Below are 26,308 nucleotides of genomic sequence, written 5' to 3' on the forward strand. Positions count from 1 at the left end.
AGATTTAAATGTAACTTACAGTACAATCCTCTATATCTACTTTGAAGCAAACTATCTTGAGTTCAGTGGGGTTAACTATGAAATTCTATAAAAAGTCCCATGTAATTGTGTGCCTCCTCCTTTCAGGGGCGTAGGAAGATAAGGGTGGTGGGGCACCCCGAGTGGCGGGCTCCAAGGGGTGCCCGCCCCGCCCCCAAAACACATGCCCCCCCGGAACGCATGCCCCATCCCTCCGGAAGGCGTGCCCCGCCCCCAGAACGGGCACCAGACCTGCCCCCGGTGCCAGAGCATGAAGCTCCGCCACTGCCTTCTTTAACCTCTGGTGGTGTTTTTGAGTGCCCTAGCTTGGATAAAGAAACTGGCATGCGAAAGCATTTCACGTTTGTAGAAATGAGCTTCAAGCTTCTAAATTCTGCCAGTTCATCTCAGACTTACACACCATGCATTAATAACCTTCACCACCATAATCTGATAGACACTCTCAGAAAAACCCCTTGACATGCAACACAAGCACCCAGCCCCATAAAGCTGGTTCATAGGCAGCACAGCACCAGGCTGGCAACCCTTGAACTAAACCAAAGTGAGCCAAGTGTGAGTAGTGGATAAGTTTGCTTCTGTGAACAAATTAATACACACCTCTGCAGTTTATTCAAAAGCAGACAATGCAAAATGTCTTGAACACCTGAGACACATTGATAATGACAAAGGGAGGGATATTACTTATTTCCCTTAGACCTTTCAATCCTGTAGCCAACTTGGTTTAAGAGCTAACACAATAATTTAGCTATTGGTTTGCATTTGGAATGTGGCCGTATAGGAGCATCTAAACAAGGTCTAAGCATCCCTTCTCAGAAAAGGCACCGCCACATTGCTTGATGGATACGTTCAGTGGATAAGTACATGCACCATTTGAGGGCTTTTAAAATTTCCGCAACTCTTTAGTGAACTTTAGTGCAGAAAAACTTCAAAGGAAACAAGCCAAACCCCACAGATAGTACATTTTGCTTCACTCAACACATCTGCACCAAAATTTGACAGTGGTGGAGGAATGCTGTTGCAAACTGGCAAAAAATACTGGTCCACTTGAGTGAGGGCAGGGAGTACTGTCCTTATGATTTAAACTTGGTGATGACTCATTCCCAAATCCAATTGGCTGTGTGATGTGAGGTCACTATGCTGGTGGGGAGGAAGAGAGGTCTGTTTAAAAGGTGCCAAGGCCACAGATCAGGGAAAGAAGCAGCTGCTAACAGCAGGTGAAATATAAGCCGGGGAGGGGGGGCAGTGTTTTGATCCCTCTGTGACCCAGCCCTTTTGATTTGTGAGTGACAATTTGACGCAGCTCGGGTTAAGCTTCCACAAAACCTCACACCCCTCTGTGCTGGAGACAACAAACCCGCCTTCTCCTGGAGCAACAAATCCAAAATGCCCCAATTAGACCATTGCAAGAATCATCTTCTGTTTCTTCTTTCTCTTCCTTTTTTTCTCCTCAAATCGGTCAGTAGCATCAGCAAAAAAAGTCACTTCATCTTTGGCTTCTATTTCTTTCTTTAGAAACTGCAGGCCGGCCATATTAAATCCCAGCACATCCTATAGACAGAACATAAGTATACCTACGTAAGAAGCAGGAAGAGGGCAGACATGGAATACTTTTGCCATCACTTGCCAACTTCAGTGGTTCTTTCCCTACTGTTCTAATACCAAACTATGTCAGAGACACTGGGCAGGATTCAGCTAATGAACCCTGTTAGCTGAAGTCCCTGCAAGGACTTCCATTTGCATGATGAGGCTTCCCCTCTCTTCCTCCCCCCACGCCATGCCCCCACAAAATTGGCTCGGTGCGAGAACACTTCCAGAAAAGTGCATGGAAGAACAGGGGATCATTCTGTCTAGGAAGTCAAAAATCTTGCTCTGATAGAACGATCAGCATAGCATAGTGTTCATTTCCTCCAGTGTCTCAGTAATCTTCACAGCTACCCAATAAAATATTCCAACTTTATCCTCCTTTAACTGCTGGTGGGCCCCTAAATCTGGAAAAAGTAATAGGCCAGCAAGGCTGAAGTGAGATTTCCCAGCTCACATGCTTAACCCTGCTCTGTTATATATGGGCAAAGAGATGCACATGTTACTGTCGCAACACAGATATTCCTGAAACAGCCTTCACAACCAGTGCTTGCTAAAATTATTCATCCCAATCACATTGATAATTTTTCTATGTTCCTGGCAGAGGGAAAGGTATGGATTGTGATGGAAACAGTAAACAGCAAATACTTTCAATCAGGGTGGTCCTCCTCACCACAATCACGAGCCTCCCTGCTTCTCTCCATCTGAGTGAACTATGGAAGCAGTAGCTGTGCTAATGGTGTCACGGGGAAATTCCTTGCAAATGTTCCTGCCAAGACAAAGACTGCTTGCCACGGAAGCCTTTTGCAGTGATGTCCCCAATACGACCATATGCTCTGACCCCCATGATTAAGCTCGTCACATTGCTAGCACAGCTGAACAGACCCAATAAACTAAATAGGAAAATGGTACAAGATTGATCTGTAATGATGCAATTATTATAATAAATGTAAATTTCAAATACGAAGATTCATAATTAGATGTTTATGGCACTGTATGTGTGATAGCCAGAACTTGGTTGCTGTCCCACGCCATTACTGACACCGGAAGAGGGATCAAGAGGCAGTACAGCTTGGGTAAAGCAGAGGAGCATCCAAAATTTGTACCCTTTACACACACTACCCATAGATTGTGTAAATTCCCTATAGGTGCGCACACTTACTTACCCTCACTTGGCTAACTTTAGAGATGGTGGTTTTCTTCAGGTTCTCCATCACATTAACAAGAAGCTGATTGGTTGTGATCCGTCCAAAGTGTATCCTAGGGATGGAGTGGGGAGAGAACCCAAAACACTGTCAGACTGCCAAGTTTTGGTTTCCAGACTAATCCATAAGATCTACTCTTTTCTGGCCTCCTGGTTGATTACGAGGTGCCCAGGATCCACCCTTCAATTTGAAGTGTGTTACATTGGTAAAGTAAAACAGAAAGTGGGGGCAGTCATGTTTCCATTGAATTGTCATGTTGCTTGGTGGTGGGTGGGAGGAATATTCACTGTTGCAGTGTTGGATCTCATTATATCTGGTCACGGTAAAAAACCAGATCCCCCCAAAGAGGAGAGATTAGGAGAAGCCACAAGCAGACCATGGGGTAGAGAGAAGCAGACACACACACACCCCAAAAGGAGAGGAGGAAACGAAGCAAGAACATGCATCTAGAAAGGAAAAGGGATTAAAAACAAGCACAGAGCCACCCGGAGAGAAGGAACACACACTCTTTCCATTTATTTTTGGTCAGACCACTCTTCCTCCTCCTCCTTTCTCTCTCTCTGCTTTTCCTCCTGGTCACTCTGCTTTCTAAGTCAGTGCCAAGCTCAACCTATAAAACTAGACATTTGAAAGAGGAAGTGGGAGTGAGCAACATGCTTTCCATTTTCTTTCTCAACTCTGTAGTTTTCCAGGCAGAATTTGCTCCCTTCCCACTCCAAAGAGAGGAGAAAAGGTTAACTCCTGGCAAAGTAGGCAGGAGAGGAGTACAAAGGCTTCATACGGGTGGCAGGAGAGCTATTCACAGATGCTGCTGCACTCAGAGGCACCATGTTGTAGACGCCAAGTTTGATGATTAAGTGACATATCTGATTGAGAAATACAGAGCTTATGAAAGACCCTTTAAACTTCCTGGGCATTCTCCTAAGGCTATCATGATGCCTCGATTTGCAGGGGAGGGGGAAGAAAACTGAGAGGTAGCAGAGCAATTCACACTGAAGTCTGGTTTTGCCAAGACCAGACCTAAACAGAGACTATGATGACTTCTTCTTGTACAAGGGCTGAAGCAGAATTAAGGAACATGCTGCTATCTGGCAACTCAGTTTACTGTCCATCTGGAAATCACTATTTGAAATAAGTGATAGAGAAAGCCTCTTAAAAGACAGCTCTGCCTGAGGGGTTGAAAAGGCAATGGTTTGTCATACTTGCCTTTTAATAAAGTTAATGCCACTGGAAGCATTGAGAAAGCCTATGTTTTAAGAATAAAAGGAAGTCTCTATGGCACCATAGGGACGCAGATGGCGCTGTGGGTTAAACCACAGAGCCTAGGGCTTGCTGATCAGAAGGTCAGCGGTTCGAATCCCTGCGACGGGGTGAGCTCCCGTTGCTCGGTCCCAGCTCCTGCCAACCTAGCAGTTCAAAAGCACATCAAAGTGCAAGTAGATAAAGAGGGACCGCTCCAAGCGTTTCCGTGTGCTGCTCTGGTTCGCCAGAAGTGGCTTTGTCATGCTGCCCACATGACCCGGAAGCTGTACACCAGCTCCCTTGGCCAATAACGTGAGATGAGCACCGCAACCCCAGAGTCAGTCACGACTGGACCTAATGGTCAGGGGTCCCTTTACCTTTACCTATGGCACCATAGAGCTCATTCGCCTTTTGGTCAGAACCATTCATGTGCAGGCTCACATCAAGGCGCAGAGCTAGACATGACCAGCTTCAAAGCCAGGAAGCTTCCCTGCATTCTTTTCAGCTGTGGGGTTTACCTGAGAAGGAACAGGAGAGCTCGGCATAGCAGTTCTACCTCTGAACCCAACTGGAGGTGTTGATTGAAGAGCTCAAGGAGATCAGGCACATATGAAAAGGGCAGCACCAGCAGAGATTCTTCCAATTCACTGTGGTGAAGAGAGGAGAGTAAGGCATCCTCACACCCCAGGCGTCAAGGAAGGCTGGGCAATTTCAGGTTTCAACATTTCAATGTATCACCAGCTAAACATTGCGATACAATGATACATCACGATGTTGAAAAGGAAGGAACATCGGACCAGGCCCTGCCAGGCACTCGGGTGAAACTGCCACCGCTCCCACTGCCACCAGCACCCAGCACAAGGAGAAAGGAGACAGTCCACCTGCTCGACCAGAGGAGAAAGGTAAGGTGTCGGCTGGCCAGCAAGCCCCACATGCGATATACCGCTGGGTCAAAACACTATGGCAATCTGACCCTCAAACCGATCCTGGATGATGTATCAATACATTGCCCAGGCCTAGCATCAAGCTATAATAGCAAGCCATTATCAGTGGGATGCCTCTAACACAGGGGGACCCAACTTATCATACCAAGTGAGCCACAAGAGTACTTTGACACAGAACCCATGGGCTGCACACTGCCTTGTCATGCAGGAGGGGGAAGCACTGGGCTTTGGGAAGGAGGCACAAGGCTCTGGAAGGTCCTAGAGTCCTCCCACCTCCTTCCCAAAGCTGGGAAAGTGCAAACTAGGCTTTGGGAAGGAGTCGGGAGAACTTTAGGATGCTGTCAGAGCCCTCATGCCTCCTTCCTGAAGTCCAGCACCTCACTTGCCTGGCTTTGGGGACATAGTGTAAGGGTTGGGGGGTTGTTAAATGTTTTCAAGGGCTGCCCAAAAAAGGACCTGAGGGAGCACTTGGACCGCACATTGAACCACCCTTCTCTAGCACAAAAGTGGCAGGGCAACAGCTTCCACCATAGCAAAGCAAGGCTTTTTCAACAGTTGCTTGGCACTGTTACTGCCTGCTTTCCCAGGAAAAACTTCATGTGACCGATCAGCAAAGCAGGGATCATCTGGATGGAATGAGGCTTAAATGTCAACTCTTGCAATTTCTAGCCACAGCTCTGCCAGGACCCAAACTTCCCGCCATTCCATAACAAGACTTGCTGCAGAAAGTTCACTAACCGTTTTGCAAAGAAGTTGTAAGCAATGTTGAATACACTCACAAGTGCCAACCTCACGATACCTGTTTCCCAATGGGAAAGGACCAGAGCTCAGTGGTAGAACCTTTGCTTTGCACACAGGTTCAAGTCCCTGGCAACTCTATGATTCCTGCCTGGATCCTAAATAACTGCTGCTGCCAGTCAGGGTAGCCAGTACTGAGCTAAGTGAGTCAATGGTTGGACAAAGTGCTAGGCAGTTTCCTATGTTCCCAAAGCCTGCACATATGCCTGCTATCTCCAGTCAAAAGCACTCTGGTAGCAGAGTACTGACTTTGGTCCTCACTACCATGCACTATGAACACTAAAGAACTTATGACCCCAATGGTCAAGGTCTCTGTATACCGTAAATCTTCAGAATCTGCAGGTCTTATATTCCAGATTCAAGTACTCAAATACTCAAATTCAAATACCTTCTCACAGCAAGCTGTGTTAACACATAAAAACATAGAGCCGTAAAGCTGGAAGGAACCTTGAGGGTCATCTGGTCCAACCCCCTACAATGCAGGAATCTCAACTAGATCATCCATGACAGATGGCCATCCAACCTCTGCTTAAAAACCTCCCAGGAAATAGGAAGTAACTACTTTGATGTTTCATGAATGTGCATACATCCTAAGCCCAGAGAACGTAGAACTTTGGTGTAACCATCTTATTCCAACCTCAGCTCCTCCTTCAGTCAAATCTATCAGCCCATTCACAATACTCTGAAGCAGCTTCCTGGTACTCACCTTGACTTAACCTTCTTGAGGACATCCAGTACGTACGCAGAAGGCTGCAAGAAAAGGGCAAGTGTGGATTTCATTGCTAGCTGAAATTTCTTATGGAAAAAATCTGTATCTCAGTTCCAGTAAGCATAAATGGCTTACTATGAATTTCACTGGAGAGCCAATTTCTCTGGCTCTACAAAGAACTCCTACCCCACATCCCACTCAGTGTTGAAAAGTTTGGCCTGCAAACCAATGTCAATGTCTCGGTTTCTTAAGACAATTATTTTTTATTGAAAGAGGCAGCAGCAGAATAATAGACTAAGTCAAACTAATCAAAACACACATACCCCAACCCATGACAACTCCCCACTTCCCCTCAATAGCACTGCACACAATCCGGAACACAAGAATGCCAGGAAAAGGCAGCTTAACATTCCACATGTCTCAAAATTCCAGAAAGCGGCCACACACTTCACTTACCGAAATATTGCCATATGCCTGGAGAATTGGGTTTACTGGAAGAGGAACCTGCAGAAAGAAAGCAGGTTGCAAGTCAGGCACATGTGTCTGTAGAACGGCATAATGGTTTAAGTAATACTGTTTTATTTATTTTATTGAAATGTGGGGGGTTTGGGTATGTTATTATGTTTGCTCTTGTTTTGCTTTGTTATTATGAAATTGGTACTATGTTATTATTTTGCTATGTGATTATAAAGCTCCTTTTGTAGTGTTTGTTTGAAAAGTATTTCTGTTTCCTTTCTTGTAAGCCACTTTGAGCACTTTAATTTATTTTTTGGGTGGGAAAGCAGCAGACATATAAAATGAATAAGTGAATTGCACATCACATCATGAGATCACACAAATCTACTACCCTTTTTCATCTCCTTCCCTTTGATTTTTTAAAAGTGTTGTGAGAAAGAAACTGGCATCACACTGTGCTGAACAGACCACAACTCCTTCCCACCTCTTTTCCTGCCGCTATACAGATCACTTTATGCTGTTCCAGCTTGGCTGTTTCTTCTCTGTACAGCTCAATGGCTTCCATGATCCGTTCAGCCTACAAACACAAAAATTGCACATTAGCAGCACAACAAAAGGAAGGTGCAGTTATAATGCGGAGTAGATAGTTGAACATCCATTTGATTATGCACAAGAGGGTGGAACAAACAAACACATTTGCACCTGGTGAGACGACCGAGGCCCTGCCTGTGCACTGTCTCGCCAGAGTGGTACATGCTCTGCTTATCTCCCGTTTGAACTACTGCAACGCACTCACCTTTGAAGGCGACTCAGAAACTACAGCTAATCCAGAATGTGGCTGCCAGATTGTTGAGTGGGAGCAGCCGCCGGGACCGTGTAGCACCAACCATAGAGGATATACATTGGCTCCCAGTACGTTTCCGACCACAATTCAAAGTGTTGGTGCTGAACTTTAAAGCCCTAAATAGCTGCATACATGAAGAGCATCTCCACCCCCATCGTTCAGCCCAGACACTGAGATCCCACTCCAAGGATCTTCTGGCAGCTCCCTCACTGCAACAAGTGGAGGTTACAGGGAGCCAGGCAGAAGGCCTTCTTGGTAGTAGCGCCCATCCTATGGAATGCCAGATGTCAGGGAAATCAACCTTTTGGCTTTTAGAAGACATCTGAAGGCAGCCCTGTATAGCGAAGCTTTAAATGTTTGATGCTTTATTGTGAATATTTGGGAGCCGCTCAGAATAGCTGGGGCAACCCAGTTAGATGGGCAGCATATTAAATAATGGAATTTCTCCTTTTGATCCTCAAGGTGGTTGTTGGGGGATGGCAGACTGTTGTAACCCCCCCTGTGCCCACTCCACCTCATGGCTCTAAGTGCCACTGAAACAAGAGGGCATGCAAAATGCAGCTGAGAAAGTGCTGCCTTTTCTCCCACAGCTGTAGAACTGCTAGAAAAATAAGTGTGGTGGTGATCATCAAGTGGAGTTCTGCAAAGGTCAGCAATACATCTCTGTCGCAGAAGACATGACTTGCATGTTATGGGCAATTTCCATCTCTCACTGAAGAGGTCGATGAAGCCTAATTCAGTTTAAAAGCTGTGCTTCCTTAAGAGACACTCCCTAGCACTAACATGTAACCAGAGATTTAAACAGAACACTCCAAACTAGAGTCATATTTTTTCCCTAATGAGTGCCCCGCATTAAGGAACCTGGAGGGTCAAACTTACTGCCTTGACAGTTTCAATGGTCTTCTTTCCTGCCAACCCAGCCTCTCCCCGAGTCTCCCCAGGAACCTGAAAAGAAACAAACAAACAAAAAAAGGTGTCACAGCCTCTCCAACATCACGATGGCCAAAGCAGTTTTATCTCGTTTGCCTCAGAACAGTTGTATAGGTCTGTTTGAATGGTAACGGAACAGGAATGGTTAACCAGTCTCAATTTTCTCTAACAGTAAGTACAGTGCAAAGCTAAGCTGGTGCAAAACATATTGCTCTGCTTTCCTTTGGACCACATCAGTGAAGCTGAGAGGGGTGGTCTTGTCATCTGGGCAGCCCAGGACCGCCATACACACTACCCAGGCTTGTGCCCCAGGGAGGGCACTTCAGTGCTGCTAATGCAGCAAAAGCAACACGGGAGGCAGCATTTACAAGTTACTGGTTGTTGAAACTACAGCAGATGCTGTGATTCTTCAGTGGTTTGACTTCACCCCACAATGTGTCTCTCAAGACAGACAGATGCCAACAACACAGTGCCAATATGTCTCCCTGTTTTATTAGCAGGGAAGAAATTATGAACCAAGTGACACAGGGCATATAAAACAGCAAGAGGTCTGCTGTGGTAAAATTATGAGCTGCTGTTCCTTCCAGACTGAAGTGGGTAGGTACCTGCTTGTACTGGGGGTTACTACTGAGGGCAATTCTCTCGTTTTATTTTACAAGATTTGTATACCGCTTAGTTGACAAAGACCACCAAAGCAGATTACATTTTGCTCTTTTGTGTATGTTCTTCCACTACAGAAACACCAGAATGTCGTTGCACTGAAGCATAGCTGACCCTGTCTGGGCAATGCTGAATTCTGTTAAATGCAGTTTCATTTCCTTGTATATTTCATCAACTGAACTGTTGGATTAACAACTAATATCTATTTAATTTGTTTAGAAATGTTAAGATCTCACTTAAAACCAAATATAGGGTTTTAGTTAACTATTATTCAGAGTAGACCCACTGAAGTTTTGGGACCTGAGTAAAAGTTAGTTGAATACACTCCTCAAAAAATCTTCAAACAGCTTTCCAGCATACCTGCTTCTTCGGTTCTGAAATAATTGTGGTATTGTTTCCAGTGGGAAACTGCTCTCCTGCCTCACTCAAGCAGGAGAGCAAATGACATGGTCCAGAAAAGGAGGCGCAGGAAGCTTGCTTTCCCCTTCCCCTGGGACTGCAGAACTAGGAGAGGCACATTCTGGCCTCTACCATCTAACAGGGGCCACTGGAAGGCTGCACTACCTGCCTCCCTGGAAAAACATCAACTTGATCCCATCCATCATTCAATGAAGAAGCAGATACTCTAATGCTTGCATTCCTTCTGTATTATGATTGTGAGCCTGCAAGCAAGGACTGTCCAATATGTGTGCAGTGATGCTCAGAACATTTCAGGTGCTTTGTAAGTGGTAAGCCAAAATGCATGTGATGGTTTTCTGAAAAGCAGATTAAGTGAAAATTCTGGCACAAACTAAAACTGAATGCTATTTTAGTTACCAAAGCAAGTGTTCAAGTTATCTCCAAGCTCAATCGAATCGGTAACCCAAAACATGCATTTCAAATGTCGAGCACAAACACAGCCAAGAAATGTGAGCTGACATATTGTACATCCCCCAATGCACTGAAATGTCTGGACTTTCCACTGTCGCTGGAGAATCGCATCTTGAGACTCCCAGGAAACTTCACTGCTTGACTTGGGAGCAAGAACATTTGAATGTGCAAACATATTACTTACCACAGGCTGGTCCTCCTTTGCTACACTGTCTTCATACTCCATTTCTCTTTGCTGCAGAGGAAAACAATTCAGTTTGTCAGTTTGTCAGCATTAGCAAGCACTGAAACACAACTGCTTCTAATTCAGAATACCTGAAGCAGCACATTTTCCAGTACATATCTCCTTCCCATGGTCCTTTTAAGTCAAAAGTGACTTTAACAAAAAACAAAAATACCTTGGAAAGAATGCCGAAAAATATGGACACACAAATTTAGTTATTTTAAAAGGAAGAGATGCACAAGAACTGGAATCTGGATCCCTTTTAAGATTAAGAGTGGATACCAAAGGTGTGTGTATTTGCTTGGTGTGCTCTGGTCCATGGGGTCACGAAGAGTCGGACACGACTAAACGACTAAACAACAACCAAAGGTACCCTCTTACACAGGACGACATTTCTTACCATCTCTCTCTCCTCCTCCAGAACAATGACCTCCCTTGTCCTATCCCAGAGACGCAACGATTTGTCATGAGAAGAGGAGACGAGAAAGTCTCCGTTGGGACTGAGTGCCAAACACCACACTTCCTGGTGATGCCCCTACAAATCAGATATACAGATAGTGAGGAGTGAAAGGGGAGAGACCATTCTGCATGATGTCTACCAATCAACAGAAGTGATCACTGCTTCCAGATTGGCAAATACACACTTCTCCTATTTTACCTCCAGGGTTTGGATATGCTCAAACTTATCAGCATCCCACTGCTTAATCTTGCGATCCTTCCCTGCTGTAAAGAAGAGGTGGGACTTGGGTACAAACTGAAGAAACATCACACTAAAGAGAAGAAGAGAAAGATATGGAGTACCATATCACTACCATTTCCAATACAACATTCATAGTAACATTTCTACATTTCTCAGAGGTTATTTAGAAAGGGGAAAAGATACATGCAGCTATGACTTCAGTTGCCACTTCCTTCCATTCTCCTGTCCTTATTCCTTCCCTCTGGAGTCTGTGGCTTCCATTCCAGAAGGCCAGGTGCTTTTAAAAGAAACACTAGCAGCCAAGCAACAGCACTCAAGGAGAGCCAAGAAGCATCTGCTGCTGTCATCAGAATCCCCATCAGCACTACTGATGCAACATTATGCTGCATTCAACTTAAAAATGGCAGGAGCACCAGGGATTTCTCCAGCGAGGTCAAAAGGTGATATTCAATGTTAGTCATCCCGAGAGTAGACTCGCTGAAATCAATGGTTCTATTCCAAGCATGACTTAACTAGCTATCACCAGCATTTTCCTTGAACTGTTTTCATGGGGTTTGTGAACAGAAAGGGCTAGCAAGTTATGTGATGTCTTGAAGGGAAGCAAAAGCTCAGGGCTAAAACGCTGCGGCTTCTCTTTCCTACAAAAACTCAAGATCCCAAGACACATGGACACAAGCAGTGAATGCCTGTCCTGCACCCCTGGTCCCTTAAGTACCACAAGTACAAATCCACAATAAGAAAACCCAGACTGTACAGCATGGTCAAATCATAGAAATGTGTTTAATACCAATGAATGGTGACAGAACTGTGCAGCTAAGGGCCTGTGACCTGCCCTTCCACTGAGGTGTCTGATGCCAAAGTTAAGGGGATGGGAAGAAGCACCTCATATTCTGCAGGCTCCAAACTAGGAGATTCAGCAAGGCCAACTTAAACTGGCATTCTAGCCTAGAGCTTGCAGAATGCAGCCCCATATATTGGACGCCACAGAGGTTATGACAATTGTGAACTTAAGTACCAGAGAAACCTAGTTTTGGGGGCAGGGAGAAATGCTACACCAGGGGCATCTAGGTGCCCTTTGATATCTGCCCACCTATCATCATGGGCAAAGAGAGACTTGTGGCAATCTCCAAAGTCCAAGCCCCAGATCTTCACGTTCCTGTCAGCAGAGCCAGTTGCAATTAATGCTCCATCCTGTAACAGAAAAATGAAAGAAAAGGGAACTCAGTTGTGGATGTGAGAGCATGATTACCCCCAGCTTCCATCTACTGTCCTGTCAAGTAACACACACTTAGAACAAGATCTTGTGTTATGCTTCAAGGAAAGTGAAGCAAATTAATTTCTTAGCTCTCATCATCAGGCAGCCAACTCTATGTGTTCTTATTTCAGTGTACCTAAGGCTCCAAGAAGCTCTGTGTTTTCATTACACCAGACATTTATGCCCCATGGAATGTTCCACAACCACTTCGTTATTCCAATCAGTGCACATAACTTTCAAAAGTTAAAAGTACACACCAAAGTAGGTATGGACACAGCTTTGGGCTGCCTTCAAGCCAACCACTGGGGGAGCAAGAGCTCCTCAACATAAGGAGGCTACAACTTCTTGCCTTCATTCAACTCACACCTTTCTATGGTCTGTACTGAACTATGAGACTAGCATGAAGCAGCACAGAGAAGATTTACAACTGGGAAAGGAAATGTGCATTTGTCATGAACAATGCCAAAATCTCCAACAAATGGCATACTCACATAGGAGATATCCATGCATAGCACAGGCAACTTGTGTCCATAGAGAGACAAAAAGAACTGGAAAGCAAGAAGACGACATGTATAGCAGCTAGTTACAGGTTTCTTTATTTAATGGCATAAATTTTATATACGCCACTTGATTGTAAACAAAACAAACAAAAACACATCAAAGCAATGTATTAAAAGTGTGCATAAGTGTGGAAGAAACTTGCCCTTTCCACCATTCTCCCGCAAGCAGAAGCTGAAAGCTTCCTTCTACCAGGTCAGAATATTTGTCCATCTATCACAATATTTTCTGCTTTTGAGTGGCAGTTTGCCAAAGTCTCAGTGCTGATCACATGACATCCATTTAAATGGAGTTGGCAGCATTAGACCATGGGGCCTTATACGCTCAAAGCGTACGTTCTACTACTTTGAACCCTCTTCTTTATTACAGACTCACACGGGGAGTTTTGCATCCCTATTTGCAGAATACTGAAAAATAATGGACTTGCCAAGATCGCTCAATGAAAACACGTAAGATGAGGAAACCAAAAGGCCATCACAGCAAGCGGCAACTGCTTCCCAGAGTTTTGGACCTAAATTTCCAAAGATAGCCTTGTTTACCTTGAGGGTATCAGTGTAGAATATTTTCACAGTGCAGTCCAGTAAGGCTACAGCCAAAAGCTTTTGGTTGGGGCTGTACCGTACACAGAGAACATCTTCATCCAGTTGCAAGATGCGTGTCTGCTTCACAGAAAGCCTAGGATCATATAAGCATAAAACTGATTGAACTGGTATTGCACAGCAAATTCAGAAAGCTTTGTTAGATGTGCATTGCAAGTTCTTAGGCAAGGAGACCCCAAACCTCAGTGTTTAGTGCCCAGAGGTTCGCCATACTCCCACCGTTTCCCCCATTCTTTCAGGGAGGAGAAACTTGTGTTGGGAAGCAGATGTTAGCAGATGGGAAGACAATGTTGTGCTGTATTTTTGAGGAAACTGTACACTCCCAAGAGAGTGAGGACAAAATGTGGAGTTCAGATGTGCTTTGCTTCCTGAAAAAACACCCTCACCTCTTTTGGACACTGTCCTTATCCTTCACCAGTTCAAACTCCCAGAACTTGACACATTTATCCGCACCTCCTGTAACAAAGCCACGCTGATGGGAAAAGGAAAATTCACATTTATTTCATCAAACGTGTGGATCACTTCCCACTACAAAAAGTATCAAATTGATTTACAAGCAGAATAAAAACTATAAAATAAGCAGAATAAAAACATAATCACAATACATGACAGCACTAATTGTTGAGATCTTTTGATAAAGGATGGTATATAAATGGTGGTATATAAATATCATCAACAACAACAACAACATCGATGATAATGAGCATCCTTAAATGTGATACCAATAATTCATATGAATTATTATTTAAATTTATTGGTCACTTTTTTACCATGGTAACTCAAAGTGAAACACACACATACATTAAAGCTGGCATAAAAGCAAAATGAAGAAAATTTTAAAAGACAATCCTGTTTTTAAAAGGATTAAAACATCCCAATACCACAGAAAATTAAGAGCCAAAGTCCTGGCAGAAATGAAATGTTTTCACCTGGCACCTAGCCCTATGTATTGATGATGCCAGGCAAGCCTCCCTGAGGAGCGCAATCCACAAGCGGGGAGCAACCACTGAAAATGTCCATTATTTTGTTGCTACCCTCTAGACTGCCTGAGCAGAGGGCAAATGAAGAAGGGCCTCAGTCGACTACCACATGGTCCGAGTCTGTTCATATAGCGAGAAATTAGAAAGTGTGCTTTAATTACCTGGTCTGAAGAAGGAGATATGGACCACAAACCCCCATCATGAGCATCAATGGTCTCCAATAAAATCCCAGAAGCCAGATCAAACAGCTGCAGCTTCCCTGTCTAAAGCAATAATAAAGCCAGGTCATTAGTGACAGAGATGATTCCAAATTCTACAGAAGGTAACTCATTATAGCATCCAAGGAAAGTGGGATGGTCAGGCAGATTCAATTACATCTGCCTAGAATAACATCCGATTTTGAGCAATGACCCAACAACAGCTTAGCAGCTTAATTTACAATCCTGTAAAGTAGGTGGGCATTCTTATCCCATAATGCAGATTTGGGGTTGAAGGAGGCTGCGGCTGAGAAAGAAAGGTGTGCCTAATGAGTTTACGGTTGAGGCAAGATCCAAATGGGGCACTTGCTGATTTGTAACTCTCTCTTAGCAATAATGATTTTCACTGCTATTGATTTTTCAATAATTACACCCAAGGGAGACGCCAGTGAAGAAATAGAGACATTACACCATGGGTAGGCAAACCAAGGCCTGGGGGCGGGGGGCAGGGCCGGCCCAATTGCGTTCTAAATCCGACCTGCAGACGGTCCAGGAACAGCGTGTTTTTACATGAGTAGAATGTGTCCTTTTATTTAAAATTCATCTCTGGGTTATTTGTGGGGCATATGAATTTGTTCATTTCTTTTTTCAAAATATAGTCCAGCCCCCCACAAGGTCTGAGGGACAGTGGACCGGCCCCCTGCTGAAAAAGTTTGCTGACCCCTGCATTACACTCTGGCCAAAACAAAAGACAGTTCCTTATCAAGTCCCAGGTGCAGGAGAGAGGCAGCAATACCAGGGAAATCTCTTGTGTTTCATTTTTCACTCACAGCTATGCTCCTAGCACACTCGTATGGTCTAATGAGTCTTTGACTCATTAAAGTCAAAGACAACTAGGAGCAGTTTAGCACATCCACGGTCTGACTCATGAGTAGGTATAGTAGCAATTTTCTTCCAAGTCACCTGAAGTATAACTCCATGTTTGAAAAATATGGTGTTATAATGGCTGTGGCCAAAGTTGGCCATGTAAGAGAAAACATTTCCAGCCACAGGCCTTCAAACAAATCCATAAATTTCATCACCTGATCCTATTTTCTCCTATGTCCTCCGAGTAATTTGGAAAACACACAGAAGTATACTTCCCTACTGCTCCGAGGCTTATCTAGCCCAAGCAATATACTGAAAATCAGGCATTAGGTGTACAATAAGGATTTTTCTCCCAGATTGTATACCTAGGACAAACACTAAATTGCATCTCCATTTGTTGAGGAGCTATGCCTCCAGAATTAACATCCCACATGGTTCTAAGTTAGACATACTGAACTTCCTCTAAAGATGACACTTGAAACATGCGGGGGATTGTTCAGGTTGAGAAGGTACAGAAATTTACCTTGGTTCCTATAATGACCTGCCGATCTCCGGGAACAAAGAGTGAACAAAGCGCATATTCACACGCCATGGTCCGGATACATTGTAAGGTAGACCTGGGATTAGAAATGACACATGAAAGATACACATAGAGGGAAGGCAGAATTGGAGAAAGACTCAGTAAAATCGGGAACACATAACATTCTTGACACGCGTGTGAACGAATGGGTGATGTTGCAGGAAGGAAGGGAGATACTATGAATGAATGGGTGGTGTGGGTGAGAGAGAATTAATGGAAAAGGAATGCCAAGAGAGAACCGCATATGCAGGCCCCCATCACTTTCCTTCAAGGGACTGTGGCCCTCAGTTTCAAAAAGGTTAACCACAAGGAAGCTGTGTGTCAAATTAGTTTAGTGACTGGCACAACCCCAGGTTTTTGGCCTCATCTGTGGCTACAAGAAAATGCCAAAAGATCGCTGGCAAAAGAAGAAAGGCTTCTTCCTAAACTCAGTGTGAAGCCATCTGAATATACAGTATACCTAAAGTTAATATGTTTAATGCTTCCTGTAAACATTGTACTGCAACTAGTTTCTCTTCCAATGGTCAGAGACATTTCATACCTGTTCCAAATCTTAACTGATTCAGCAGCAGCAGAGAGAATGGCAATGTTGTCCGAGCTAAATGCCAGGGTTCTGACATCACTGCGGTGACCACCAATAGTTATTTTGGATACTTGTAGAACTTGGAGTATCTGCGCTCTTGGATTCAGGCTGTAAGATTCAATTATGTTGTTCTGGAGCATTACAGTGGCTTTCAGCTCCCCTTTTGGGCTGAGTATCAAGTCAAAAGACCTGTTTAATAAAATAATTATCATTGTTAAAAAACATCAGGTAGCATATAAAAGAGTTGAGGGGGCTAAGCACAATGGTATAGTTTAAAAAACACAAGCTCAGAACGTCCCATTCTCTTGTAGTTCTGGTCAAGTGGCACCCCTCCCTCTCCTCAATTCCCTTTTCTTGGTCCCCATCCCTTCTACACTCTGCAAATTCCTTGTCTTAACCTCCAACCCTCCAGTGCCAGGTTTGTCCCATCCCATTTCCCCATGTGCAACCCAACAGGGTGCACAACTCTCCTCATCCAGCTCTATCACTCTCAGCAGCCAAAATTCTCTTATTCGTTTAAATAGCTCCTCCACCCTTTGCGCCTTACTACCTAGAATTCTCCCAGACATTTGCATCATGCCACCTATTTCCCAGTCCCTCAAAATCTACACCAGAAGAGACACACAAGCTTAAAAAAAAGCTCACGTACATGTAACTATCCTTGCTCGCATTTACCCTTTATAACCCTTGGCTTCTCTAAGCTCTCCCCTTTCCCCCTCTCATCTCTTTTACTGTTAAGTGCTCTGGGATTTATGTGGTGGGGATTTGAACCCTGGTATCCCAGGTCATAGTTCAACACTCTAACCATTATGCCACACTAGCTCTCTTTAAGAGCATCCAAATTATGAGCAACACCCTTAATGCCTTGAACTCACTTGATTTTAGAAGAAGCTTTGATGTTAGTGAGACGCTGAATCTTGTCTTGTAAGCTGCACTCCACAATGATATCGCATTCTTCCTCCTCCACACCTGACCTCTTCCTAGGAAAAACCAGGAAAAAAATGAGACAAATGTTAAACTCAACCTCAGCTAGAGTCAGAAAAGAAGAGCAAAAATGCACATAAACAGAATAATGTCAGCTGGCAGCTCTTGAGCTAAACTCAGCCTCTAGGGGGTGTCAACTAACTCCAAAGTGCCTCTTCCCTGAAACTCCTTAGGTGGAATTTGCCTGCTCTTCTCAATCTCTCCCACTATCCAATATATTTCAGCAAATTGGAGACTTCCCACCTCTACCAAATCCTTTACTACTAAACAGTTAGCTGCTTTGTTTTGTGCTGCGCTAAGAGGGCAGAAGAGAGCTGCATTGCTGAGATTTTCCATGAAATCCCCAAAGCTCCATCTCAAGGTGGCTAAGTAGATTAAAGGTTTTGTAACATAGCTGGGCCAGACAGAGTATTATGCAGCAGTGTTGCACCATCAAAACTGACAAGACCTTCCACACACGAGTCTTAAGGGGAAGGATTAAAAAATGCATTTTAAAAGGCAGTAGATTAGAACTTTATTTTACTGAACCTCTCAGCAACGTGTAAAATAAACTGTAAATTTGTGTGCTATACACAAATTATTCCAATTGCAAGTGTAGGATTTACTCATCACAGATTATGAAGCTACATTTAAAGCCCTTTGCATATGACAGGACACTTCCATCCTGACATGAATCAAGCTCTTTATTGGTTCTCAGCATAAACAAATAAAATGTATTGCCAATATGCATTTACTTGGCTTTTTTCCTTGCTTTCTTCATCTTCTTCTCAATTTTCTTGCGAACCTCTTGTTCGCTAAGGACATAAAACACTTCCAGGACAGAGTCCGTTCCCTTGGAAAATGATAACAAAGTCAGTTGCACGGGTCTCTGAACCAGAAATCTCTATAGAAAAGTGCTCAAAGAAAGGTAGGACCCCCCCCCCCGGTTAGTTCCAAAAGCTAGTAACATACATGGCAAGCGAGAATCCGCCCTGTGCGGTCAGTAGCAAGATTAACAACTCGGTCCCTTCCTTCCCGCATGACAGAACCAGCTTTCACACACTTCAGGATGTGCTAAAAACAAACAAAAAGAATTGAAAACAACCATAGGGTGATTTTTTTAATAATAAAAAAATAGTCACCAAAAGCGTACATCAAAAGAGAATAGTAATTCAGGACAGTATTGCAAATAATTGGTACAAATACACCATAAATGGCTTCTTTCAAGAGGACTCCTAAAAGCACTGATGGTCTGGAAGTCAAACATTCTTCCAGATACATACGGGTATCAAGAGATGTTCAACCTAGCACTGCAAGCCAAAGTAAGTACACCATAAGAATGGATTCCCAAACTCTCCTTCCACAGTATAGTTTGCTCGCCTCCAACTACAGCAAAAGCAACCAAGGGTCAGCGGCCAATTACAGAGCAGATATCTCAGAATTGTGGGTCCAGGAGCAATCAAGGCTGTTTAAAGCAGATCAGCTTCAGCACTGAAACTAAGGATGCACAAAATGACTTTTTAATGCAAAGAGGAACCAACGTTCTGACACAGATTCTGCATCAACTTGCCAATGCATTAAAGGAAAGCATTTCTATGGAACAAAGATTACTGCTAAAAAGGGAGGGAAAGGAGCAGGTGGTCTTGTTTGGGGAGGAACAGGAGAGAGGAGACTGAACACCCTCACCCACATTGTAAGAAATCCTTAGGGCAGCAAATGAATATGGTTTGAATCCAACCTGACTGTCCATCACAATTGTGTATTCTTCCCTTCAGAGTTTTTAGTTTTATTTTATATTGACCAATATGCACAAGTAACACAGAAAACGTACCCAGTGATAACTAAGAGCACATTCACCCTTTGTATGCATTTCAGATAGGGACATTTTAACAGATTTTAAGTATGTTGAAGAACACTCATGAATGTTGTATCCCTAAGATCATGAGCAGAAAACTACCTCATCGTCCGTATCATCCTGATCTTCTGTCCTATCCTCTTCAGAAGATCCTCCAGTGTGCTCTGCAAGCCCTTTGCTTCTCTTGTACTCTGGCTCACTTGGGTCTGGTTCCTGTTTATGGTGCCAAAATCAGTAAAATACATTTAGAATAACGACAAGGCCTCACTCTCTAACTTCCATTTTCCCTCTTGCAAGCCAATTCTTCATTCACTTAACGTTTTAAGAGGTGCAGAATGGAAGATATGCTTGCACTCGAAAGCCAAAGGATAGGCAAGTGCTTGACAACTGAATTAGTGAAACAACCAAAACTGAGCATTGGGGCAATTAGGCATAAAGCATGCTGAACAGACACTGATTTCCAACCGTGCTGTGCCTACTGAAAACAGAAAGTAAGTCAGTTATTATGCCACTTCTCAGATTCACCTTTTGGCCAGCCAGTGCAATCCAGCCAGTGCAATCATGCTGCATGCGGCCTAATCCAATGAAGCAACAGGAAGGAAACGAGAGGAACCACGTGGTGGCCAAGTAATCTCTGAGGCATCTCCAATTGCTCCCATATTGTAACAGGGAGTGTTAAGAGGAAATATAGATGGCTGCTTCATAACCCAAGTTATTCCTTCAATTATAGTTACAAATTTCATATTTAATACCTGCAGCTTTGCATCTACAAAGCTTTATTTATTGCCCAAATAAAGGCAAGGAAGTGACTTTTTCCTAAAAAGGCCAGTGTTAGAACTTCTGTGAACCCTCTTCTTTATTACAGATCACATGGGGAGTTTTGCATCCCTATTTGCAGAATACTGAAAAATAATGGAACTGAAAAATAATGGAACTAGGAAGTTTTAGAACTTCCTAGGCCACTTTTAATACAAGAAAGGCAGTGGTATATTCAAAGGATTATTGTAACAAGGCACAGGAAAATTATTATTATTCGTTTACATTTACGTCCCACACTTCTGCAGAGTGTTCAAGGAGGCAAGTAGCGATACCGAATACAAATAAGGGAATAATACAAATTCCATAAAAACAAACAGATACAAATGTTATGATGCAAGTGTTATGCTCTTACCTCCTGGAAATAGCTGATGTCCCATGCCCGCAATTCGCTGTCAGCAGAACCGGTGATAAGCAGCTTCTCCTCAGAAACTATAGCTAATCCCCACACCTAAATGAGAACATGCCAAAGGGCTTCATTATCTTTAATTAGGATCAGCCCCCTTATTAACAGCAATAAATAAGCCATTCAAAACCAATTTGGATTCCTTGTGTTTGTAGGATAAATAAAACTAGAGCTACTAAATGAAAATGGGCCACTTTTTGAGAAGTAGAAAAGGGGTCCTATAACAGCTCTGGAACTGCTCTTTCTTACAGAATTCAACCATCCCAGACATCTTCTGGACCCCAAAAATGGAAGGAATGTTTCATAGATGGTGAACCCCCAGCACCATGCCTTTCCTGGTCCCTACATAATGGAGTTTGTGCCTGGCCTCCAGTGCTGCACCTTCTTTCTGATCAGGGTTGGTTGTCCTGCCTAGCAGGGTCACTGTACCACTAAATGTCTCCTTCCTCCTTGCTGCTGGCAATGACTAAATCCCCCCTGTATTAGCTGGTTATTCTGCAGTGTGTATGTATGTGGAAAGAACCACTATGGGCTTTTAGATGGCAGAAACAGCACAGCAATGAAGCTGCAGAATGCCCTTATGCATTGGAGTAGACAGGAGCTAACTGGGTGAGGACTCCTTCCACTTTGGCATTCGGGGGGTGTTTATGGAAGCAAAATTCGAATTGGCCCTTTCTACTGGAGAAAGGGGAAGACAGCCACACAAGAGATACTGTCCCCTTGCTAAAAGAGGCCAGATTAATTAGTGCCACTTTACCTAAGAGATACTAAATGAAAATATCCTACAGCACACACCATCACAGGTAGGAGCCAAAAGTTCTGTGCAAGACAAACACATGTAAAATTGGTTGGAACATTTATTTATTTATTGAATATACCTGAAGGTCTAAGGCGGCTCACAGAACAAAACCGGAACACAAAACACATAATCAAAATAAAAACAACAACCCAATAACACCCACTTCCAATATCCTAATACTGTACACACTTTCTGGTTCACTATGGCAACAGCATGCTTTCCTTTATGTCAGAGAAACAAAATGAAACATTTGCACAACAAAATTTGTAGACTGGACCACTATGATGCATCTTGTCAAACTACACATTTTAAATGAAACGGGGGGGGGGGGTTAAAACTGTATGGCTCCTGAGATGGCCATACTTGCCTTTTTATTTATCATTGATTTTATCACACATACAATAAATGCAATATTCCCCTCAAAGATGAATTAATAATAGAAGCAAATTATGAACTGGCCACATGACCTGGAAGCTATACGCCGGCTCCCTCGGCCAATAATGCGATATGAGCGCGCAACCCCAGAGTCGGTCACGACTGGACCTAATGGTCAGGGGTCCCTTTACCTTTTTATGAACTACAAGGGAAGCCAGTTTATCGAGATATGTAGATTCAGTTCAAAGGTGGTATTCTTCCTACTGGCGTTGTATCAGAAAGTCATATGATGCATCTCTCAGATGAATTAAGGATATGCTCATAAGCACACATTTAGTTGGGAATAAATTCCGCAGTTACTTGGAAAATAAGTTCAATGAGGCTGACTTCTGAATTAAACATTCACACAACTTCTTATCCTACCTTGCATAAAAACCAAAGATAGAGAAACAGGGAAACTACAGTCATGCCTTTTTCTGCATAATCTTGTTATATGAACTTCTGCATCCTACTTACCTCAGTACGGTGCCCAACCAATGTTTTGAAGCAGTGTTGTGTATCCAGGTCCCACCATTTCACCAGGGTGTCTTTTCCACTGTAAAAAAAAAAGATAAGGCAATGAATGGCAATAGTTTCACCCTGCTTAAACTTTTAGGTTAATATTAAGCACTCTGGGTCAAGCATCTCTGGTCTGCCGTGGCTACCATATGTGTACAGAGTATCAGTGTGTGAACTGAGAGTTTCAAGGTCAGCATAAACATGCATTACAAAGTGGAAAAACTAGAAAACAGGGCCATGTACAGCTTAACTTTAATGAAGCACAGAATTCCTTCATTGGAGGTTTTTAAGCAGAAGTTGGATGGCCATCTGTCATAGATGCTTTAATTGAGATTCTGGCATTGCAGGGGGTTCAGACCAGATGACCCTAGAATTCTATGATTCCCATCTGAGACACAACCCCTCTGAATTTTAACTATCCCTTCAGAACATATTTTAGCAGGTTTGCCTGATGTATTCTTAACTGAGCACCTTTACCTGGAAACCAGGATATTCTTCTTCTTCAAAAGAACCACCTGTGTAACGGCATCTTTGTGGCCCTTCAGCCGGTACAAACCACTCTCATTGATCACATCCCAGATGATGACATCTGTGTCCTAAAAGGAGAAGGAAACTGAGAATGAACACATGCTACTGCCTTAGCCATGCCCACTATGAACCAAACTGAGCAAGGGATTCAAGGTATTAAAAACAAGCAAATACCAACCTACAATTAACCTCCCGGTATTACCTCACCATTGTCCTCAAATTTTAAAACACAAAAATATTAACAGGCTAGATACTTGATATTTTTATGGCCTTCTTTCTTCATTGTATCACCTTTTCATGGCCCTCAAAGCAATTTACAATGAAACAGAAATGATCAATTATGACAACGATGTTCTGAAGCTTCAGGGATGTTATGTTCAACCAACACACCAGTCCTCATCCACTACATGCCACATATGTATCTAAATTTGAACCACATTATCAACAATCAGTTGACACACTTTAGTTACATCTATTACCCACCAGTTATCCAAATAATTTCTAACCTTTGATCCTGAAGCCAGTCTTCCTCCCAGCTCATCATACTTCAAGGCAGTAACAGCAGCCTTATGACCATTGAAAGTAACATTTCCTTCACCACTTAGGAGACTGAATACATGGATTGAGCCATCCTCATATCCAACAGCCAAGTGAAGACCATCTGGGGATGGGCAAAGAGCAGTAACCTCCTGCTTTTGGCCCTGAAGGATGAGAACCTGCAAGGTGAAATACAAGAGACCATTGCCATATGGTGTGGCACAGCCATGCTCACCTAGAAAAAGCTGGAAGGGCACATCTTTTAATTAAATATATACTGCAAGCCTTAGGGCTCATAACACAAATTTATTAACTACAGTTAACAATCATGTACTCAGAGCAATTTTAAGTGCAGGGGTTCCTCCAAGTCTGCTAATACCTTATTAAAAATCGATGTTACTGCTATTTAGACTATATAATCCACAGTAAGAGGAATACATTCTGTATTACATGCAGCAGATAAATAAAAGGGCAGAAACTGCTAGCAAGAAAAAGATTACCACTGAAAGTGCTCTAAGAGGCACTGCTATAATATCAACTCTTGTGGCTTAATTCAAGTATTTCTATGCAATATGGATAAGCAGAGTTCTATCCAGTGTAGGGAATGGCAATAGAAAAATGCTGAAAGAGCCGCCTTACACCGTGCCATCAGCAGACACCATCACAGCTCTGTGTGACCACAGCAAACAAAAATACATTGTTATACATGAAATGCAAGAAACAGGACATCTTGGACTATTGCGCATCCGTCTCAGATGCTAATTAAGTTGCTCACCTTCTCTCCTTTCCGAGTATCCCAGATGAAAACATGCTCACAGGCTGGCACTGCTACATAACGACCTTTTTCGCCCCGCAGTGTCACATAGACAATATTGCCTTTTTGGCTGGCAACCACTCCAAAAAGGGCAGCGCCCGTGTAACGCAGATATTGCTTGGTAAGCCCCATTGGAGAGGTTTGCAGGTCTTTGCAGAATCCAGTCTGGACAAGGGGAGGAGGCAAATGTTAATTCTGAAGCAGAAATGCAGAAAATGGGTATTGGCTCTTAGGCAATGGCTGTTTTTCTTGCACCTCTTAAGAATTACCACAAAACATTACTTTCCATGGCATTTGCAGCATTTCCTGCTGTTTTTAATGGATTACTTGTATGTACAGTGGTCCCTCGACTTACGAACTTAATCCGTTCCGAAGGCACAAAGTTCGGAAGTTGAAACACGGTTTCCCATAGGAAAAAATATATTTGGAAAAATTCGTAAGTCGAAAAAACTGCATGTAAAAATTCGTAAGTCGAGGAAACTGCATTTAAAGCCTCCAATGGTTTCCGTTCGGATGTAGAAAAATTCGTAAGCGTGCGTCCATTTGTCCCCTTCATAAGTCGAAACCTACGGATGTTGAGTAATTCGTAGGTCGAGGGACCACTTTTAGCAGTGCCTTTAGGATACATCTGAGCAAATGTTATCTACGCATACAATTCAGGTCCACTGGAACTAAACAATTTCATTTTCCCGGGACATTGCCAAAGAATAGCTCAGTTGGTACAGCGTGGGACTCTTAATTTCATGGTCATGGGTCTGAGCCCTACATTGGGTAAAAGATGCCTGCATTGCTGGGGGTTGGACTAGATGACCCTCGGAGTACCTCCCAACTCTACAATTCTATGATTTTTTTAAAAAATCACTGAATCATAGTATTCATCTAGCCCAACCCCCTGCAATGCAGGAAGCCAATTAAATCCAAATCAGGCAGGCAAACTATGTAAATTAGCAACACCTTACTCAAAAGATGTGACCTGGAAAGCCAGTAGCCCTGTTCACATGCTACTTGCATGCAGGGCACATCTGTACTGATGGAGGAGCATGACCACACCTTCAGCCCCATATTCAGCGTGGCTGTCCGCAGACGTATTCCAATGCACGGACCCCAATTCAGGTACAGGGCTCTGCCGCCAATACGGACTCCCTATACTTGAGTAGGTGCTCACGAGTTGGAATTTCTCTCAGGAAACACGCAAAGAGAAGACCCGACGGCGAGGGTGACAACTAAAGCACCCCGTGTTCTATCGTCCACACGGATATGCCCTCTATGCGGGAAACGAGAGAAATGTACTCTGCACTGGGTCAGAGACACACTCTCTCTGCGCTTCCTTGGTGAGCTCTGACCCAACAGCCCTAACCGCATCCCCGCTCGCTCGCTGTACTCACCGTCAGCTGCAGGTTTATTTTCCCCAAGCTTCTGCGCAGCACGTGCTCATCACCGCGGGGCTCAGGCTCCGAGAGCGACTGACCATTTGAGGGAAGGGGAAGGGGAGGGGCGAAGCGTCACCGGAAAAGGAAGCCGCTCAAAAACTACGAAGAGATAACAAGACTATAGAGACACACTGACGTCGTTGCCTGCGTGGGCAGCTTCCGAGTTCAAAACAGGAGCCGCGTCTTCTCTTCCTAAGGTGGTACAGTACTAGAAACTCTCAAGTCACTCAATAAGTCAAATGGAGCGGGGGGGGGGCGACTTCCAGCTGCCTTCAGATGTCTTCTACCAGCCTGCTGTGTGCAACTGGATTTGGGCTGTGGAGGGCAGCTTGGCTGGGCTGAGTTTCATCTACCCCGCAACGGTCCTGCCCTGCAAGGCTGTTGTGTGGGCCAACCTGCACCTCCAT

The 26,308-nt window shown here is 43.7% G+C and overlaps 1 protein-coding gene across 2 annotated transcripts; it reads right to left on the reverse strand.

Moving 5' to 3' along the window:
* Positions 1–625: 625 nt before the first annotated feature.
* On the reverse strand, positions 626–26,303 carry WDR3 (WD repeat domain 3). 2 transcript variants are annotated; one of them, XM_035140766.2, is made up of 27 exons: positions 25,857–26,302; positions 24,433–24,636; positions 23,627–23,836; positions 23,070–23,188; positions 22,551–22,629; positions 20,810–20,905; positions 19,741–19,851; positions 18,756–18,857; positions 18,539–18,636; positions 17,696–17,800; positions 16,779–17,009; positions 16,181–16,274; positions 14,755–14,856; positions 14,000–14,085; positions 13,554–13,689; positions 12,948–13,004; positions 12,292–12,392; positions 11,160–11,271; positions 10,902–11,036; positions 10,463–10,513; positions 8,698–8,763; positions 7,459–7,551; positions 6,975–7,022; positions 6,516–6,559; positions 4,586–4,714; positions 2,787–2,880; positions 626–1,587 (listed from the first exon to the last, which is right to left on the reverse strand). In XM_035140766.2, exons 2-27 carry the CDS (start codon positions 24,601–24,603, stop codon positions 1,432–1,434), a joined length of 2,826 nt encoding a protein of 941 aa, XP_034996657.1. In that variant the 5' UTR covers positions 24,604–24,636; positions 25,857–26,302; the 3' UTR covers positions 626–1,431. The 2 variants fall into 2 exon arrangements, with proteins under 2 accessions (XP_034996657.1, XP_034996658.1); XM_035140767.2 differs by lacking the exon at positions 4,586–4,714 and having other exon boundaries at positions 25,857–26,303.
* Between the last annotated feature and the right edge of the window lie 5 nt (positions 26,304–26,308).

This window comes from Zootoca vivipara, chromosome 16 (genome assembly GCF_963506605.1).
Source record: "Zootoca vivipara chromosome 16, rZooViv1.1, whole genome shotgun sequence".
In the NCBI taxonomy this organism is placed as follows: Eukaryota; Metazoa; Chordata; class Lepidosauria; order Squamata; family Lacertidae; genus Zootoca; species Zootoca vivipara.